Raw genomic sequence first — 19,006 nt, 5'->3', positions numbered from 1 at the left:
TACCTCTTGGTGCAGATGCTTATTTGTCCAGCAAAAGCAGAGTGCATCTCTGTTGAACCTTCCCAGAGCTTTGATGAAACTGATCCTTTGTCCTTTTGCCCTTGCTGGGAGCCACTCACTAATCCCACCATCATTTCTCCTACCACCTACCCAGGCAAACCCTGTAACCCCAGATTGCTGCTTCAGATGATAAGATCAGAAAGGTCCAACCTACCTACAGCGACACCAGAGGATGCAGTGCTATAAACATATAATATTTGGAGATACAAATGAAACCTTTACTTGTAGTAAAGACACAAACTGTCCTTAAATTAGTTGAGAAGTATTGTTTCTTTGTCACCAGATTGTGTGTAACCAATAACTGATCTTTGTGTTACTTTAAACTCTGCCCTTAGTTAGACAAGTTCATGTTTAACTGTCCTTCCCGTGTTTCTGTACAGGGTGTCACTGTCACTTAAGTTTTGATCTTGTTATAGCTCCATATCTATTTTTCTCTTATTTTTCCTGTCTTTTCTGGGTTTGGTTCAGTGATGTGTGTCGTCTTGTGCCAATCAACGTTTAAGTAGATAGTTGTTACCTCTCATTGCTTCCCTGTGTCAATGTCTGAGGAGCCACCATCCGAACAGAGCTGTGTTTGCAAACCCTACCTTTATTATACTGCTCTTGATCCCTCCTGAGCCCCCTGGATTTCCTTTATTGTGTATCTTTTTGAAGCAATAAATACATTAGTCACATTTGGTACTGTCAGTTTGATGGAAGAGCCTTGCTTTTAGGAAAGTTGTACACAGGAGACTATTCAGCGCAACAATAATTTCAATAATTAATGAACTATGATACCAAAACATACATTGCCTACTCGCACTATGATAATGTAATGTGAGGGATGGCAACTTTTTTTTTTTTGTGTACCTTGTCATCCATGTATGTCTGCTGTGTGTGTGTGTGTGTGTATATATATATATATATATATATATATATATATATATATATATATTTACGTTACTTTACTCAAGCAGTTGTGGTACACTTCCACTCCCTTAAAGGTGCATGGCGGATAGCACTATCAGATCGAAGAAGCAAACATGGGCAAGCGATAGCAACCAAGGCAGGCAATTTGGTGTGAAACACTGCATTCAGGGCTCCTAGGTGGATGGAATGACATTTCAGTAGGTACTGAGATGGGCTACAGAGCAGGGAAGAGAAGTTACTGTATCATTATTTCACCTGCCACAATAGTCTAGTAACAAGCTCTTTTCTCAGATCTGTACTGCAGGCAGTTATTGAAGCAAAATGTGGCTCTTCACTTCCTCTTGACTTTAATGCGTTTATAACCCTCCTCGCCAGCATTCACGAATCCCCAAATATGGATTGTTTGTAATTCCCAAAAGTGCATAACTGAAAGATAGTGTCTGTACATTGATACTGATTCCAAAGGTAGTAATGTGAGTGTAGGTGGGCTCTACTAGAGTAAGATTCAGTGTGAGTAGGCTCCAATTAGTGTGACTCTTACTGCATCTCAGAGATCTGATTACTATTTTATTGTGTTAGTGTGTGTATGTATGTGTATACATTTATATAATTATATATCTATACTGTTCCATACTGTTTCATATATAGCAATACATTAAGAATTGCAAATAGATGGCGTAATTATATGCAAAGTACATTAAAATGTCAAATAATGTGAGTAATATATTCATGTTTATTTCTTTACTTCATCTTCAGAAATATTGTTAAGATTTACATCCGTACAGTTGGATGAGGATAGATTTGTCTTTAAATGTATAGTTGTGATTAAGAAATCTGTTTATTTTTTCTCAGCTTGCTACGGCATTGTCCAAGTTCCAACAGGACCCTGGTTCTGTCGGAAATGTGAATCTCAAGAGAGAGCCGCCAGGGTGGTAAGTGGAAACTATTACTTTTTCTTTTAATCCAAAAATTGCAACAGATGCTTGGGGCAGACTGAATGTATTAAGTTTTCAACAGAAGTAAACACTAAATGCGGCTTAAGGAACAGCTTTGACGTCAGAAATAAGTGTGACCAACCAGACATGTACTACTGTGTAAACTAATAAAAGTGGAATAAGGCTTCAAATCTGTATTTATTAGTTCGGTATCAAATCTATTGTATTTCTCTTGCAACACATACTAGATCTGCATCTCAAACTGACGTGCACCATCTTTGGCTCCTAACCTTGACAGCAGCCCTATTATTGAGTAGGTATCAATTCCCTAGTCATCCTCAATGGGCCAAGGTCTTTCTCTTCTCTGCAACCGAACTTTGGGACTTGAAAATGTTAATGCGTGTCAGTCTTAACATGAACTTGTGGCCAGAATGTAGGCCCATTACTTTGACCTTGAAGACCTTTGTTTCTCTCCCTAATTGAGGAGAACCCAATGCTCCAACATCTGTCACATCCTTGTAAATATTCGTATCTGCTGTAGTCCACATGACACTAATGACCACCTCTTGTGCAGTCATTCAGAGCATCAACTACACCTGTAGGATATAAACGTAGAACTCAATATCTGAGAATATCACTCCGTTAAAACACAAGGAGTCTGCTGTCTGCCTCTTGTGAGGTATTATCATAGAAGGAGACGTAATTCTTCTACTTAACCAGGTTTTTGTGTTTTGGTAATCACTTGATCCTTTTGTGTAAGCAAATAAAGACCACATTTTATCAAATTAATGCACAGTCACATCAAATACACCAGACACAAGATAAGATGAGAAGAGAAAAAGGACCAAGCAAAAAGAGTATTGGCTAGTTTAACACCAATTGGTCATTTACCATGAGGTTTCGGGCAAGTTACCCTTGTCTTTCAAAACAATACAATCAACCTTTAATTCCAATTCATTGGACTCTTTTTATGCTCCTTGGGTGACATGATGAATCACTCGAGGGAGGTGACTTCATTGGCCATAATTCTCATTTTCCTCACCTTGGCTGTACCTTGTTATTTAACAGTATGTTATATGGTTGTGTTAGGATGAAAACTATGTACCTTTGCTTATGTTTGTGTAATTGCGCCACAGTCATACCTTTGTGAGGTTGATGATTGTGTTAGGACTGGCTGTTTCAAATGGCTTTGGATTGTCTGTTACACAGTGCTTGTGTAGAATGGTTTGTTTCAAATGTTTTGTGAGGAACCGGTCTTGCACATGTCACCATTTCTTTCCTTTGTAAATCCCCCCTGAGTCTGTTTCATTTGTTCAGATCTCTGCTATTGCTACCATGAGCTTACAGACTAAAGCTCATTTAGGCGGTCATTCTGACCGCGGCAGTCGGCGGTCGCCACCCGCCAAGCGGTTCCCGCCGAAAGACCGCACCGCGGTCAGAAGACCGCGGCGGTCATTCCGGCTTTCCGCTGGGCAGGCGGGCGACCGCCAGAAGACCGCCGGCCGGCCCAGCGGGACAGCCCCTTCAACAATGAAGCCGGCTTGGAATGGAGCCGGCGGAGTTGAAGGGGTGCGACGGGTGCAGTGGCACCCGTCGCGATTTTCACTGTCTGCTAAGCAGACAGTGAAAATCGTTGTGGGGCCCTGTTAGGGGGCCCCTGCACTGCCCATGCCAGTGGCATGGGCAGTGCAGGGGGCCCCACGGCACCCGTTCCCGCCATCCAGGTTCCGGCGGGGGACACCGCCAGAAACAGGCTGGCAGTAAGGGGGTCGGAATCCCCATGGCGGTGCTGCAAGCAGCGCTGCCATGGCGGGTTCCCTGGGCCAGCGGGAAACCGCCGGGAAACCGCCGGCTCCCCTTTTCCGACCGCGGCTTTACCGCCGTGGTCAGAATCGCCCAGGAAGCACCGCCAGCCTGTTGGCGGTGCTTCCGCCGCACTCCGCCATGGCGGTCATGGACCGCCAAGGTCAGAATGACCCCCTTAGTGTCTCAATGAGTGTGTGAGGCTCTACAAATAGAGTTTCCATCCGGTGCCAGGGCCATCATGATCAGGATCTCATTTGGTGTCATCATTAAACCAGGGTCTCACCGTCAAGGTTAATGCTTTCACTTAAGTGGTAACTGATTTCCCATTGTTGATGGTTTTTGAGGAAGTTCTCCAGAGGTTGGTGATGTCTTAGTTTCAAGGACATGCCATTTGGAAAAAGCCAACTCAGACTTATGTTGAAGCATGTTTAATATAGGCAAACTTTCTTTCCCCATGACTCTCACCCTCTGCTCTTTCTAGAATAGACTACATGTCCATCACATATTTTTGACTACCCACCTCAAGGAATAATCACAGCCCTTTTCAGGATGAACCCTCAAAGTCACTAAATTAACCTGAGCTCAACCCCCAGTAACTATGGTACAGAGCAGACATGCTTAAAGTAGGGCAATGTATAAAGTATTTATGCAGGACCAAAACAATAATAAGGTCAAAATACAAAACAATAACAATACCAAACCGAATTAGAAAAATAGAGTAAAATGTAATTAAAAATGTTTATACCAAAATGACAAAAAATCAAATAAGGGGAACCAGGGACATTAATTTTTAAAGTTTTAAGGAGGCATAGCGCCAAGAAGCACAAAATGCTGATGATAGCCAGTGGTAACGGTAGACCACAGGACAAAGGCACAATTTGAGGCTGACTGCAACGGAGAGCGGATTGAAAACACTAACCAGGTTTGTCCTGGTTTAGGAAAATGCACTCTGACTTAGAGCCTTATTTAGAGTTTGACGGACCGGTTACTCCATCCCAAACGTGACGGATATCCCGTCTACCGTTTTACGATGTCCATAGGATATCATGGAATTGTAATACAGCGGGCGGGATATCCGTCACGTTTGTAACAGAGTAATTCCATCTTGCCACTGGTCAGCTGGGTACTTCCAGGAAAAGGCCTGCATCTTGTAGCTTTTTGTCTGCTTGTAGTCACACAGGAGGTCACACAGTTGAGTATTGGAGTCCACTTCTTTGTTCTGGGTAGAACAAGCAGGTCCAGCCGAGGAAGGGCGCCTTTCAGGTCACAGACAGCAGGTCCAAGCCTAATCTGATGTGGGTGCCTGGCACAATCTAGTGGGGAAGAATGACTCCTTGGCATTCCTTAACGAATTGGATAGAAGTTCCTGGGGCCAATCCAAGTGTCCTCCTACATGTAACACTAAAATCCAGTTTGAGACAGCCACTGTACCCACAGCAAACCCAGAGACAGGCGTCTATGGACAGAAGAAGAGTCCTTCAGGAGCCAGACAGCAAATCCACAAGAACTGTCTTGGCATCTTGTTTACTTCCCTTTCAAGTGTGCTCCAAGGGTTATATGTAAACACATAGATAAAAGTCTGGTAGGACAAAAGCAGAGTCCTTGGCATCTCAGTCGTTCCCCTTTCAGGTGTCGTGCCAATATTATATTTGAACCCCTCAGACCTGTCAAGCAGGATTTGACACACATGCAGGATTTGACAATGTACTGTCAGTACGGATGTCCACAGCCCCTACACTCCTTATTCTGTGGAATTCAGAGGAGTCATCTCTGCCCATCAGCTCAGCCTATTGTTTTCTACATTGGGGCATTTCACACATATTCAAGGCAAATTACTAGCTGGGGGAAGCTAGAGAGTCAGTGCAAATTAACCTCCAGGAAATTAAGGCAGGGAGACAGTAACTTTCTAAAAGGAGATTTTCCCTTAAAATGTATTACAAATCTGGCTTTGCCACTGAATTTGATTTTAATAACTATGAAAATAGTTGGTTAATTATCTCTCTAGCGGGTTCCACTGCTAAGATACAATATTAGTATTTTGAGCATTGGTATTTTAATCTGTATTTTGGTTTTCTTCATAAGACAAATAGGCATTAACACTAGCTTTTGGGTGCTAGTCACTGTAGGACATGTTAACATTAAATATCTACATGCCCTACTTTCAAAAACTATGCTTCCTGCCTTCTGGGCTACAAAGCCTAAAAAGGGATGTCTTATTAATTTTTAAGAGTGAGGTTTAGACCTGTCAAAGGCCTCCTTTTGACTCGTCGAATTGTAGTTTTTACACTGCTATAGTTCGGCTACAGTGGTAGGTCTCAAGCCATGTTCGCACTACCGCTGTAGTGGCTGACACAATAGGTGCTGCAATCCACTAGTGGCATTTAACTTCCAAGCCCCAGGTACACTTTGTACTATAACTAGGAACTTATAGACAAGTTAAATATACCAATATGGTGAATGCCAGTGCCAGAGTTAATCATGTTTAAAGGGGGACCACAGGCACTTAACTACTTATAAGAATGGGTGTAAAGTGCACACAGTTCTAAATCCAGCAAAAATATAAGGTCCAGCAAAATTCGAAAAATCCAGGATGACCGTGCACAAAAGACACCTATCTCTTTTGTAATCTAAGGCAAGCTTCTATGCCATAGGGCTAGTCTTGTAGCCCCAAACATTTTTCAAGAGTGAATGCGTATTTCAGGATTTCATGAACTGTGAAATGTTATTTGTAGTTTTTTGCAGTTATATCTGTAGTACAATACAAAAACTGAAATGCTGAACTGCAATTTGGTCGAAACAATGCTGCCTGCAGTGTCTGGTGTAACAAACTGTTACCTGCTTCCTTACCAGTAGCTGGCAAAATATACTGAAAAATGTTAGAATGTAATTGGAGGCATTTTTACCAATTAAGTGATAGATCGCAAGAGTTGTGTTCCTTCAATTTATCTCCAGACATCTAAAAAAGCTCACACAAAATATGTGGTTGAATGAGATAGTGCCATTGAAACCTATACACAGCTTTGATGTTAATGGCTCATGTAGTTAGCCAAATATAATTCTCTGCAGCCTACACAGAAGCATGCCTCTTATGGAAGTTGGCAAAGTACTGTATAGCTGTTTTGACAGTATGGAATTATGTTTGAACTTCAGGAATATAGCAAAAAGGTGTGGCTCAAAAGGGAAAAGCGAAGCAGACTGAAAACAAGGTATGATAATGGGTAGCATTTTATGGTGTGTACCATTGTTGCAGACAAAATTGGTTCGTTCTTAAATAGGTATCAGCGATTGTCTTAAGAGAATTCAGATAGGCCACGCAGGTTTTGTAATTTCATATTTATATAAATCATAATAGTAGTGTGAGTACTGATGTAACCTTTGGTTCAGCCTCTCTGATTACAGATCTCTTTTGGACTGATATGTTGACCCAAAAGAATCCGCCAGTGAATTGAAACCTATTGATAGTCTGCCTGAAACTGTGCTCCACAATCCGAAATGATCACTTATGGTAATCGATGAAGTTGAATGATGATTTTGAGAGCAAAAACGTAGCCATTCATGTTATGGTTGGGAATTTTTCTAGTTGAACCAGAAAACCTAATTTACTTATTATATTGACTACTGACTATGTGACAAATGATGCTTTGGAACATTTTGTACAAGTTAGGCTGTAATACTGCATCCAAAATGCCATGGTAGTAGAAGTTTGCACAAAGGAGGCAAAACAACCACTGGTACCATGGGTAACATTGATTTTGTTGCACATAACAGAGCCTTTTACACATAACAGAGCCTTTTACGTAACCCGTGATGGTGGTCTAAGGGCCTAATTTTGAGTTTGGCAGGCAGTGGAGGCAGCCCGCCAAACTCATTAGGACAGAAAACCGCCACTCCTGTTTTCTGCCTGTTGGCCCTATTACGAGTTTCTCGCCGGGCCAGCGGGAAGCAGGCCACAACATTGATGTCCGCTTGTAATTGAGCCTGCGGCAGTGTTGCAGTGCATTGGGTGCGACAGCACCTGTCACACTTTCCATTGCCTGCGTTTAGGGCAGTGAAAAGCGTGACGGGGTTGTCCATGGGGGCCCCAGCACTGCCAATGCTGAGTGCATGGGCAGTGCAGGGGCCCCCGGCACCCTAGCCCTGTGGATTGAGACCGGCGGCACTGCCACACTGTCGACTGGCGGTGCCCGCGGTCGGTCCGTGGCGGCTCTGCCAGGGTCATTATGTGGAGGCTGGACCTCTGCTTTGGTGGTGGTCAGACCTCCACCACAGCCCTGGCGGTCTCATGCCAGGGTCATAATCAGGGCCTAAATGTTTTTCAGCCAAGCAAACTTCATTGCCATGTTGTATATTCTCACAATTTAAGGGCAGAGAGCTGTTGGGTTGTCATGACTTTAACAGCAAGGTTTGTGGCCACACGACCAATTGGGCTTTCTTAAGGGAATGACAATCCCTGGTTTGCAATAAAACAGTCATGTTGTTTCAGAAACCAGTCATTTTCTTCAGCCCTGTGGGATTGATAGTTATATTCTGGGAAGGAGAGCCTGGCCTGTTGTCAACGCTAACAAGTGGTAAAAAAAAAATTATTGGACGCAATGGGCAGATGTGGATGTAAGTGAATTAAACAATTTATGTGAATTAAATAACTGAATCATGAAGGACATAGTCCATCTCTTCTAACACTAATTTAAAACATAGACAGTAGCTCAAGATGATGAAGCCCAGGTGTCCTTACAAAAGCAGAAGACCTGGTAGACAGATCAACAGAAGGGGGAACCTTTGCATTAGGGGCTCACACGAAGGGGCAGAGTGCCCAGATTTGGCACCGTCTGCAGTGGATCTGTTCTTGTGTCTTTGTAGAGGAACTTGTTGTGTTCTAATCTGCTTGTAGCCACCATCTCACAACCATTAAAATAAGGTTGCCATTGTAGAGTAAGAGCTAATGAGTTAAGTGTGGAAGGTAAATAGGTCAGAGTGGTGCACTGTTTTGTGACAATAAATTACCCTAAATCATCAATTAGCCTCATCTCGCGATCTCCAACAAGTGAAGGAGATATGTGGCACCTCATCAAACTCTTCTAGACAAAGGAATTAACAAAAGAGTCGCAGCAGCATCAGTGTAAGTGTTACTTCTACAGCAACCAGGAAGGGCTGCATCACCGCTAAAGGCTGGAGGATGTACAGTGTTGCTGATTAATCTGGATCAATCTTTCCCCAAGGTCCTGAGTCTGTTGGGAGAATTCAAGTACCACAAGCATGTGCTCTCAAACAAAGTAAGTGATGTGCTGTGGAAAGAGAGGAGGGCCACTCACAAGGCTGTGTGAGTATAATTAAGAAATAACAAATTAAGATATAACTAATGCTTTAAGGAGGCAAAGAGAAGTGCAGCCTTACAAATAAAGAAAGGACTATCACTATAAAATAATTACTGAAACAAAGCAAAGCAACATAAATATTAGAATGAAGAAAGAACAAAGCAAGTAATCATTGAGATCAGGTGGCATAGTCATATTAAACCAGGTGTGTGTGTGTATGTGTGTACACATACATAGATATAAAATATAAATGTTATTGTTTACAAAGAGTACACATCCAAATGAAAATAACCACGGGGTGTGTGTGTTTGTGTGTGTGTGTGTGTGTGTATATATATATATATACACACACACCCTGTGTGTGTCATTAACATGTTTCTAAATGTATAGTGTGTGTGTGTGTATCTATATATACACACACACATTATACATTTAGAAACATGTTAATGACAACACACAAAATGAAACAATGTCAAAATATTGTCAAATGTTGACTAATTATCTGGAGGAACTGCACATACGATATTCAGGAGACCACCACAGTTTGACTTGTTGGAATCACAAACATTAAGGTCACAATGGGAAAGATGGCACAGAAGATTTGAGTGTTATTTAAAAACAACTTGTAAATACACACAGGTGCCGAAGCAAAGGATTTATTAATTAATTAATGATATGCAAGAGTAAGTCACAATATATTCACCTGAACAAAACCAAATATATGATGAAATAAGGAAATAAAAAGTGAACATTCAGACTCACAGAGGAAAATAGACTTTAACAGAAACATGTTCAACAATGTCTTGTCAAGGACTAGATGAATTCATGGACTATTTTGTGACACATCTGTGCAAGTTACTGACACGTGACTGTTATACTTTTAATAATAAGGAAGCAGAACAGTAACATATTATTCAAGGATGTTATTTAAGCATGTTCAATAGAAGAAAATTAATCTTTACTAAAACAAGATATTGTGGATCTTTTGCCAGGGCCAACACTTTGGGTATCTCTTGTTGCCGTTGTATAAAAAAAAATGAGAATACAATTTCTTAACAAGATGTGGGTGGAACAGCAAATAAAGAAGTAATTAAACGTCCAGTTAGGATCAGTCATCGCCTGTAGCATCCTATTGAAAAAATATAACCAATGACTAGATGAACTCAAAGACCTAGTTATAGAGACCTATTTAAAGTATATTTACTGATATTATCTAATTATTATGTTTAATTTGGGGGAAGATGTAGTATTGTAATGCACATGTAACCATGCAGAATTACTTAATTTTCCTGCCAAAATGTGTGAAACATGGACATCTGGCCTGACGACAGCAAGTGGCACAGCGCTCTTAGGTCGGTATGATGGGTCTCTCTGGAGCACTTTGAAGAGATTTGTTGACAAATTACCAAAGGAAGATAGACAAGTCTTCTAAGAGACGTTGCAAGAATGGGTGATAGTCTTGAATCAAGTAAAAGTGCTCAGCTGTCTTGGCTATCTATTTTGCTCCTGGTTATTGCCTTGATATTTGTCTGAGATGTAGTTCTTGGCTGAGACTGATGGGCATAGTGCCCGAAGCATAGCAAAGGCGTTTAAACTTCCTATCTCCAGTGTGTCCCCCTTTCTGCTTGAAGCCCAATGCTGAGATAGTTCTGAAGAAAGTGTAGAAATGGATAGGACAGGAAGAATTCTGGAGATGTAAAATCCTTTTATGAAAGGCCTCCTTTTCAACAGAGGGTTCAGACCCCTCACTTCCTCATCGGAGGCAGTTTTGCCAGCATAAATCTGCCAAAGGGGAAAAAAGCTTGACAGCCATATGCAGCCAGAGGGAAGTCTCCACAAAAACAGTGACTACTTCCTTCCCCCTTCTCCATTGTTCACTCCGGTGGGGAGAAGTATTGTAAGCCATCTACAAGAATGGCTAAGTATAACAGAAGAGAAATTGATCTTGAATATTGTTCAGAACTGATCTTCTTTCAAATTCAAGTCATCGCCCCCAAGAAATGAACACCTTACTCCAGAAGTAGGTGATGGAGGAAGTCCGCGGTCGCTGAAAAGGAACTGAGAATTTTGGTTTGAAAGAAAGGACCAAAGCGAGAATTCAGACCTCAACCTCAGATTGGCAAACAAGTTTATCAGAAAAAAATAATTTAGGATTCTGGTGTTGCATCAAATTTGGCCTGAATTACATTAGGTGGACCGGATGTGCACCATACACTTGCAAGATATTTATTTACTCATTCCAGTCGTAAAAAAAACCTCAGACATTTCTGCTATTTGTAATGGGCAAGAACCATTTCCAATTCAGGATGTGCTTTTTCAGCCTGCAATTTGCTACTCACACTTTGTCACAGTGCATAGCAGTAGTGGTGGCTCAACAGAAAAAACAGCCTCACCCCGTGGAAGATTTTTCGGAATAGCTAAACTAACCAAAACATCGAATGTCCTTTTTTTGGCTACTAAGCTCCAAATCTATCTGAAAACCTTTGCTCATTGTAGTATCCTTTAAACTCATTTTCAACTGTAGGGGCGATAGACCAAGAATCAAACTGGAATCTCACTCTAACAATTCTAAAGCATATTTAAAATTTCTAAAAAACTGAGATTTCTCTCTGTGTAACCAATACCTCTTTGTAAATAAGGTGCCTTAATGAAGAGTCCTTACTGTGGAATAGGCAGAAGCCCCTCCGGACCACCCCTGCTAAACCATGAAAAAATAACTTTTGATACCAAACCCCAGCCTTAGAGCTGCATTGGATGCCAAGGTACTGCAGGGAACCAAGCAAGAATTTGCCCTTTGTTTCTGTCTAGAAATCCCCTGTCTGCTATATTTATAAATTCCACTGCATATAACAGAGAAGCAGGGATCTTCGCTTGGTAGACTGACAAAAGGTGAGCAAAATGTCACTTGTGGACCGCCTTATAAAATGCGCCTAACCCCCGTTCTTGAGAACGAGGCTTACCCACATTACTAGATATGTGCTCAAAATCACTAACAGAAATTGTCATAATTTTCCCCAGAAAGTGGTATGATTTTACTCGCTCAAGATTCTGGTGACCCACAAACCAAGAGAAGTTTATAATTTTTTGACATGATTTTTTCCGTAAAAAGCATACTACTTGTAATTTTGTAGCATTTATCTTCAAATAATGCCGGTCAACCTAACAGCTGAGTGCTGCCTTACAATAGACAAGACACCAGATGCCTTCCAATATTAGGTGCAAAACCATAGCTTTTCAATAAGGCAGTAGGCAAATCATAAATATACAACGAAAATAACAACGGAGCCAGTAAACACCTCTGCTTTAATCCATTTTTCTATGGAATTTCAGTTGACAAACCCCGATCTCTGCCTAACAGTACTTTGCACCATGTAGAGAAATGCAAGGCCATAATCAAATTTAACAGCTTAGCTTGAATGCCTACGTTGGGCAGCTTCTTCCACAGAGTTGGATGATCAACCTGTTGAAGGCTGTTGAAAAGTCTATAAACGCATTATAGACAACACCACCCCTAATTGTTACATATTTTTTGTTTATCCACTGCAACACTGAGATGTTATCTAAAGTATTGTGACCCTTCCTGAAACCGGCTTGTTCCAAAGGAAGGATTGGATTACACTCAGTCCAAGTCTTTAGATGCTCCAATAAACTTTTTGCGAAATCCTTACCGACAGCGTCCAGTAGGGCGGTTTGCTGATAGTTTGTGGGAGAAGATCTGTCTCCATTCTACTGTAGAGGAACTATATATAACGCTTCCAACCCACAACAACGGTACTACACCTTTTAAGTAACAGAAGTGAAATATAGGATATAGGACCTTTGCCCAAAGTGGTGGTTCTTGTTTATCTATATTTAGACTGGCTAAGAAAAACGCACTGCCTCAAGAGCCAAGTAATTCTGTCAGTCTGCAGACACCCTGCGACATCTTGGACTACTTAACAATATGTAGATGTCAGTGATTACTCTGGTTCAAATGATGCACCACTTATGAGCGACTTCAGAACTCAAGACACTCCGGTCACAAAATTGTATCCTTTAGAGGAGAGACTCATCTACCTAGGTAGCTGAACTGTCACAGTTTGTTATAAACCACTCACCTGACTGCTCATCAGAGTTCCTCTTCTATAAGGTTGATGGCATCATGCATATTTTCTAGTCCCACGTACCATATGCCACATAAAAACATTACTACAGGGTCTAGAAGCCTGGTCAGGCAGGCAGCTGGAAGAACAAAAACGGACTCGAGAAGCAATCCAATCATTTCTCTGGTGGTGTCAATCATTCAGTCTATTGAAAGGAGTTTCCTTCCATCGGATATATTCCAATTCAGAACATAGTAACAAATGTTTCCCTTCAGGGTTAGTGTGCACCCATTGACCATCTTTAAAGTCTAAGGCAGTGGTTCCCAACCTGTGGTCCGGGGACCCCTGGGGGTCCGCGAAGCCTTCGCAGGGGGTCCGCGACTGCTTCGAAAATTAAAGAATAGGTTCCCAGCTTTCAGTAATGATTCAGTGGGGGGGTCCCCGGATTGCAATTATGATTCAGTGGGGGTCCCTGGATTTCAGTAATGATAAAGTGGGGGTCCACAGAAGTCAAAAGGTTGGGAACCACTGGTCTAAGGACATGGTCAAAGAAGGAAAAGTCATACCATATCAACCTGTTGGAGTTGAGAATTGTCCATGTAACTCGTAAATCACTCCGTAGAACATTCAGATTGAAGGCTTTTCTTGTTCAGAGAGACAACACAACAACAATATATTGTTTAAAAAGCAAGGGTGGACTCACTCCAGTCCTCTGTCCCTGGAAGCTTAAGCTGTATGAAAATGGCCGTTGGCAAGAAATCTAACCATTACGCAGTCTACCTGCCAGGAATCCAGAATGCACAGATAAAAATGTGCTTCACAGCATTTGCTACAAATGGGGCTATCCCCAAATAGACTTATTTGCAAATTCAGACATCAAAAAAATGCATAAACCGGGACTCAAAAGTACGACCAACCAGAGTGCTTTAAATAGAGTGGTCAAGAAAATGTCTCTGCCCTTTTCCTCTATTCCGTTGATACCAATTGGGATGATCAGACTGTGCCATAGCGAGGTCAGAATGATACTGGTAGCCCCGGAATGACCATGCCAGTGGTGGTTCATGGATAAACTAAACCTGTCCACAAGGCCACACTGGAAGCTGCTGTGCAGACCGAATCCCCTGTACAAGTTTGGGGGCCAGATCCTGCAGTCCAGTTGCCAACCGTAACAGCCGGCTCCTGATTTCCTGCAAATGGGCATCTATACTTTCCTCAAGACTGGATGAAAATTTTAAGCAAAGTGAAACATCCTTCCACAAGAACATCACGCATTCATACAGGGTGGTAATGAAAACTCATCTGTGTTTCCTACCAAACGTAATATCAGATTTCTGTGTAAACCAAACTCATATCTGTTTGCCAACCTTTTTTCCCCAAACCCTACCACTCCAGCAGAATGGGCTCTTAGCGTGGACGTATAAAATTCTTATCAGCTAGATATAACCCCCTTCCCGGATGACCTATCGCATATTCAGCCAGGGGAAATGCTGCCAACCCAACTCTTTTAAGATATATTCCTATTTCAGAAATATGTATAGTTATAACCTGAAGATCCATACATCCATTTGAGTGTGGATGCTCAAATAGGTCGGGCCTCTTTGAGGAATTTGTTTCACCCATCAAAAAGGAGGACAGCGCTTTTTTCATACACCCAGGATTTTGTTGAGACCTCGGTGTCGCCTATAGAGCAGGATGGGACACAGGAGGAAGGGTGAGGCCCTTAAAGTCACAATGTCGGTTTTTGCTCTCATGTATAGCGCAGCCTACCTGCTAACATTGGTCTTTGTTTCTTATCTTTTTTTCTTTAAAAAAAGTTTGTCAAATATGATTTCTGCTCACTTTTCTTATTCTAGTGACTACTTGGTGGAAAAAAAACGAAATGTAGCAATTTGTAGGCTTTAGCTGGTTGCAAGCATAATGATTTTTTTTACCATTGAAGCACTCTTTTTTAAAGATAAGCTTTGCAGAGGCGTACATAGGTACTTTTTAAAATATATTTTGGTGACGTGCTCCTGGATCCAACACGTGAGTGGGACAATTTAGTGATTGACTTTCGTGGGGATTTCCTAGGAAGAAAAGTAAGATTACAGGTAAGAGTCTTTTCCTTCTAATTCTGGAGTAAGAACTTAGGAGTTAGTTGTTCGATATTGTAGAGGTCAAACTGGTGCACTAATGTGTGCCAATAATTCATCTTCAATAATCAATTAGCCTGATCTCGGACAGTAACCACTCAGAGGTTTTATTCGACAGAGATCATGGAGTAGGCTTAAAACAGTTACAGCATGCTTAGAGTCCCTGCGACATTCTCTCTAAATTCTGCTACTTCTGTGGAAAGGAACCAGTCCTGCAGAAAGCATAGAAGCAGTCAGAGATCTAATTTTCAAACTTCCACTATAAGGTCTTGCCAGATATGTCACAGACTACCCTGCAGACATGTCAAGCCTTCAAACTGATCACGGAAAACTCAGGGTGGACAGGACAACATATCCTTTTGGCCTTGCTTTTGAATATGAAAGGCAACTATACTTCTTCAACAATGGATATGAGGTGTTGAAGCTTCTGGAGCGCCATATTGCAGACTAGGAGACCACGCGTGCATGGCCTGAGGGTGACAAAGCTCAGGGCAGGGGCTGACAGAGATCACAGAGATAAATTAGACTACACTGAGAATAACAAGGCAGAATTTAGAAACTGGACAGAAAGCTCAACAGGCAGGACTTACATGTATGGGAAATCAACTTTGGACAGACCTTGAATGCAAGGGGCAGATGGCCCAAGGGCCCTTAGACGTGCATGGTCCTGGTGGGAGATTGACCTTATCTGCAGGTTCAAGATCGTACCTGTTACAAGTGAGTGAATGGGGGTGATGACTGATAGCTGGTTTAGGACTTTAGGGAAAATCTAGTTAAGGATTGAAAGGAAGATGGTATGATTGAGCAATCTCGTTGGGGGGCTGTTGGGAGTAGGCTTCTTTCCCCCTAGGTTTTGCTTTCCTAGTCGTTGAACCCTTAGATGGGCTGGGTTATACTGTGTGGGGAGCTGAGGTTGTGTGTGGCTACACCACTCGGCAGGAGGACTCCTTCTTACTGGGCACCAGTAATCCAAACCAGGCTTGTTCCTTAAGGAGAAGGTAGGCTTTAACTGTCTCCATCTGACACACAATGTGCTGTGTAGTGTCTTAGGTTTTAGGCTATGGTTGGTGTGGTTGAAGAGAATGTTCATACAATATCTTTTGCATATGTTGGCGTAATTGTACCAAGGTCTGTCAATCGATTTAATTCTTATCTTAGGCATGACAAGGTTTTGCAACACTTTAAAGCCACTAAAAAGGCTTTTTTCTCTTTTCAAAACTTGAAACATAAGCCTTTCAAAACTACACGTATTTTGAGAAGCTTGTCTTCCTTGTTTGGTTTCAACTTGTGCTTCTATGGGTGGGGGACATCTTTCTCTGTCCACGGCTGTCCGTGGCTACAGCAGTTGTTTCAGACTGATGGATGTTGCTGAATTCTTGAGCCAGCGTCCATCATAGTATTCAGCAGAAGAGATTCCTAAAAGTATTCCACTTGATCAGAGTAAGCTATGTGACTCTCAATCAGTTTCCTTTTGCAATTCAAAATTATGGACCATATTTTGAGTTGAGAGGTAGTTTAGTGAAGCAGTTTTCCTTGTACTCCTTTCCCTATGAGGAGTGCTTAATTTGAGCAAGTATTTGCAGGTGGGGCCAACCAACACATATCTTTGGGGAGTAGGGCTTTTCCATCATCAGACTTTGACGCAAAACAAGAGAGAGAATGCTAAAAAAAGGAAGGTAAAACACTGGCAAAGGGAGAAAGCATAGATGAAAAAGATTCTGCAAGATTTATATAAAAGAATAGGTAGTGTGTGGTAGTGGATGAAAGAAGACATGAGATAGAGTAAAGAGTAAATAGCCTTGGTATTCCGCAATCCCAACATTCGGCAGCACTGGCAGTGGGCTTCTGAGAAAATACTTGAGCACCAGCACGTATTCTGTTACAGATTAAGCACTGCCTATGAGCTGTGGACTTATATTACTCTGTGTATGTGTGTGTGTGAGTGTGTGCATGTGTTTTTATTTTTACCTACTGGCAGTCTAGGTTAGGGCCTAGTTTCCATAGGAATATAGTTTTTTTTTTTCCAATAACTTTGGTGATGTTTGACGAATCTTCACAAAACTTTCAAAACTAGTACGCCACTCCCTTTAGCGGCTGTCTTGAAAGTTTAGGGGTGATTCGTCAAGCAGGAGCCAAGTCAAAAGAGGGTACCAAAACCTCTTTTCCCAAAGCATTTTCTCATAGGAATTTCTCCAAATTTGGCAGAAAGCTATCTCTTGGTCAAAGGGAGCTCTTTTTGTAATTTGGTGAAAATCTATTCAGTAGTTTTGGAGTTATTAAAGGAAAAATTATATATCTAGGGACGCAGAGCCGACAGATCTCATGCTGAGATCTGATTGGCTGCCAGCACTTCAACCAGGAAGTGCTGGCGTCCGTCTTGGGAATAACACTCAGCGGAATCTCAAGAAAAAAGTTTTTAAAAAAAACAGAAGGGGGCAGCGTTTTTTGTGTGCCTTCTCCTTGCTGTTTCCTAGATTTCACTACTTTCTCCTTTCTTTTTTCCCTTGTTTTTTGTCTCCTCCTTGCTTTTCTCTCATTTTCAATGCTTTCTTTTTGCCCTGTTTTTTGTGTGCCTTCTCCTTGCTTTTCCCTCATTCTCGCTGCTTTCACCTTGCTTTTTCACCCGTTTTTTTATGTGCCCTCTCCTTGCTTTTCCCTCGTTTTCACTGCTTTCTCCTTGATTTCCCCCCCAAATTTTGTGTACCCACTCCTTGCTTTCCCTTCATTTATTTTCACTGCTTTTTCCTTGCTTTCCACTTGTTTTCACTGCTTTTTCCTTGCTTTATCCCATTTTTTGTGTGCTTTCTCCATGCTTTTCCCTTGTTCTCACTGCTTTCTCCTTGTTTTTCCCTGCGTTTGTTGTGTGCCTTCTCCTTGCTTTTCCCTGGTTCTCACTGCTTTCTCCTTGCTTTTTCCCCCTTTTTTGTGTGCCTTCTCCTTGGTTTTCCCTATGTCCCACTGCTTTCTCTTTGCTTTTCCCCTCGTTTTTTGTGTGCCTTCTCCTTGTTTTTTTCTATTTCTCACTGCTTTCTCCTTGCTTTTTCCCTCGTTTTTTGTGTGCCTTCTCCTTGCTTTTCCCGGGTCCTCACTGCTTTCACCTTGCTTCCCCCTCCCCTTTTTTGTGTGTTCTCCTTCCTTTTCCCTCATTTTCACGGTCTCTCGCTTTTTCCCCTTGTTTTTTGTATTTGTTACTTCTTGCTTTTGCCACGTTCTCACTGCTTTTTCCTTGCTTTTTCCCTCGTTTTTTTGAGTGCTTTGTCCTTCCCCCGTTCTCAATACTTTCACATTGCTTTTTCACCCACTTTTTATGTTCCCTCTTCTTGCTTTTCCCTTGGTTTCTCTGCTTTCTTTTTTCTATTTTTCCCCTGTAGTTTGTGTGCCCGCTCATTGCTTTTCCCTCGTTCTCGCTGCTTTCACCTTGCTTTTTACCTGTTTTTTGTGTCTTCTCCTTGCTTTTCCCTCGTTTTCACTGCTTTCTCCTTTGTTCCCGTTTTTTGTGTGCCTTCATCTTTTCCTTCGTTTACACTGCTTTCTCCTTGCTTTTCCCCCTGTTTTTTGTGTGCCTTCTCCTTGCTTTTCCATAATTTTAACTGCTTTCTCTTTGCTTTTCCCCTCGTTTGTTGTGTGACTTCTTCTTGCTTTTCCCTCGTTCTCACTGCTTTCTTTTTGCTTTTCCTCCCGTTTTTGTGTGCCTTCTCCTTGCTTTTACCTATTTCTCACTGCTTTCTCCTTGCTTTTTTACCCCATTTTTTGTATGCCTTCTCCTTGCT

General features: G+C 41.8%; 1 protein-coding gene across 3 annotated transcripts in view; it reads left to right on the top strand.

The window, feature by feature from the left end:
* Nucleotides 1-19,006, top strand: part of MLLT6 (MLLT6, PHD finger containing) — a 396,940-nt gene that overhangs the window by 54,589 nt on the left and 323,345 nt on the right. For all 3 annotated transcript variants that reach the window (XM_069237485.1, XM_069237484.1, XM_069237483.1), the window contains exon 2: nt 1,822-1,901. In XM_069237485.1, coding sequence (XP_069093586.1) covers nt 1,822-1,901 — 80 coding nt within the window. The remainder of the gene's footprint in view (nt 1-1,821; nt 1,902-19,006) is intronic.

This window comes from Pleurodeles waltl, chromosome 6 (assembly GCF_031143425.1).
Source record: "Pleurodeles waltl isolate 20211129_DDA chromosome 6, aPleWal1.hap1.20221129, whole genome shotgun sequence".
Classification (NCBI taxonomy): Eukaryota; Metazoa; Chordata; class Amphibia; order Caudata; family Salamandridae; genus Pleurodeles; species Pleurodeles waltl.
This window is presented reverse-complemented; position numbering and strand designations above follow the sequence as displayed.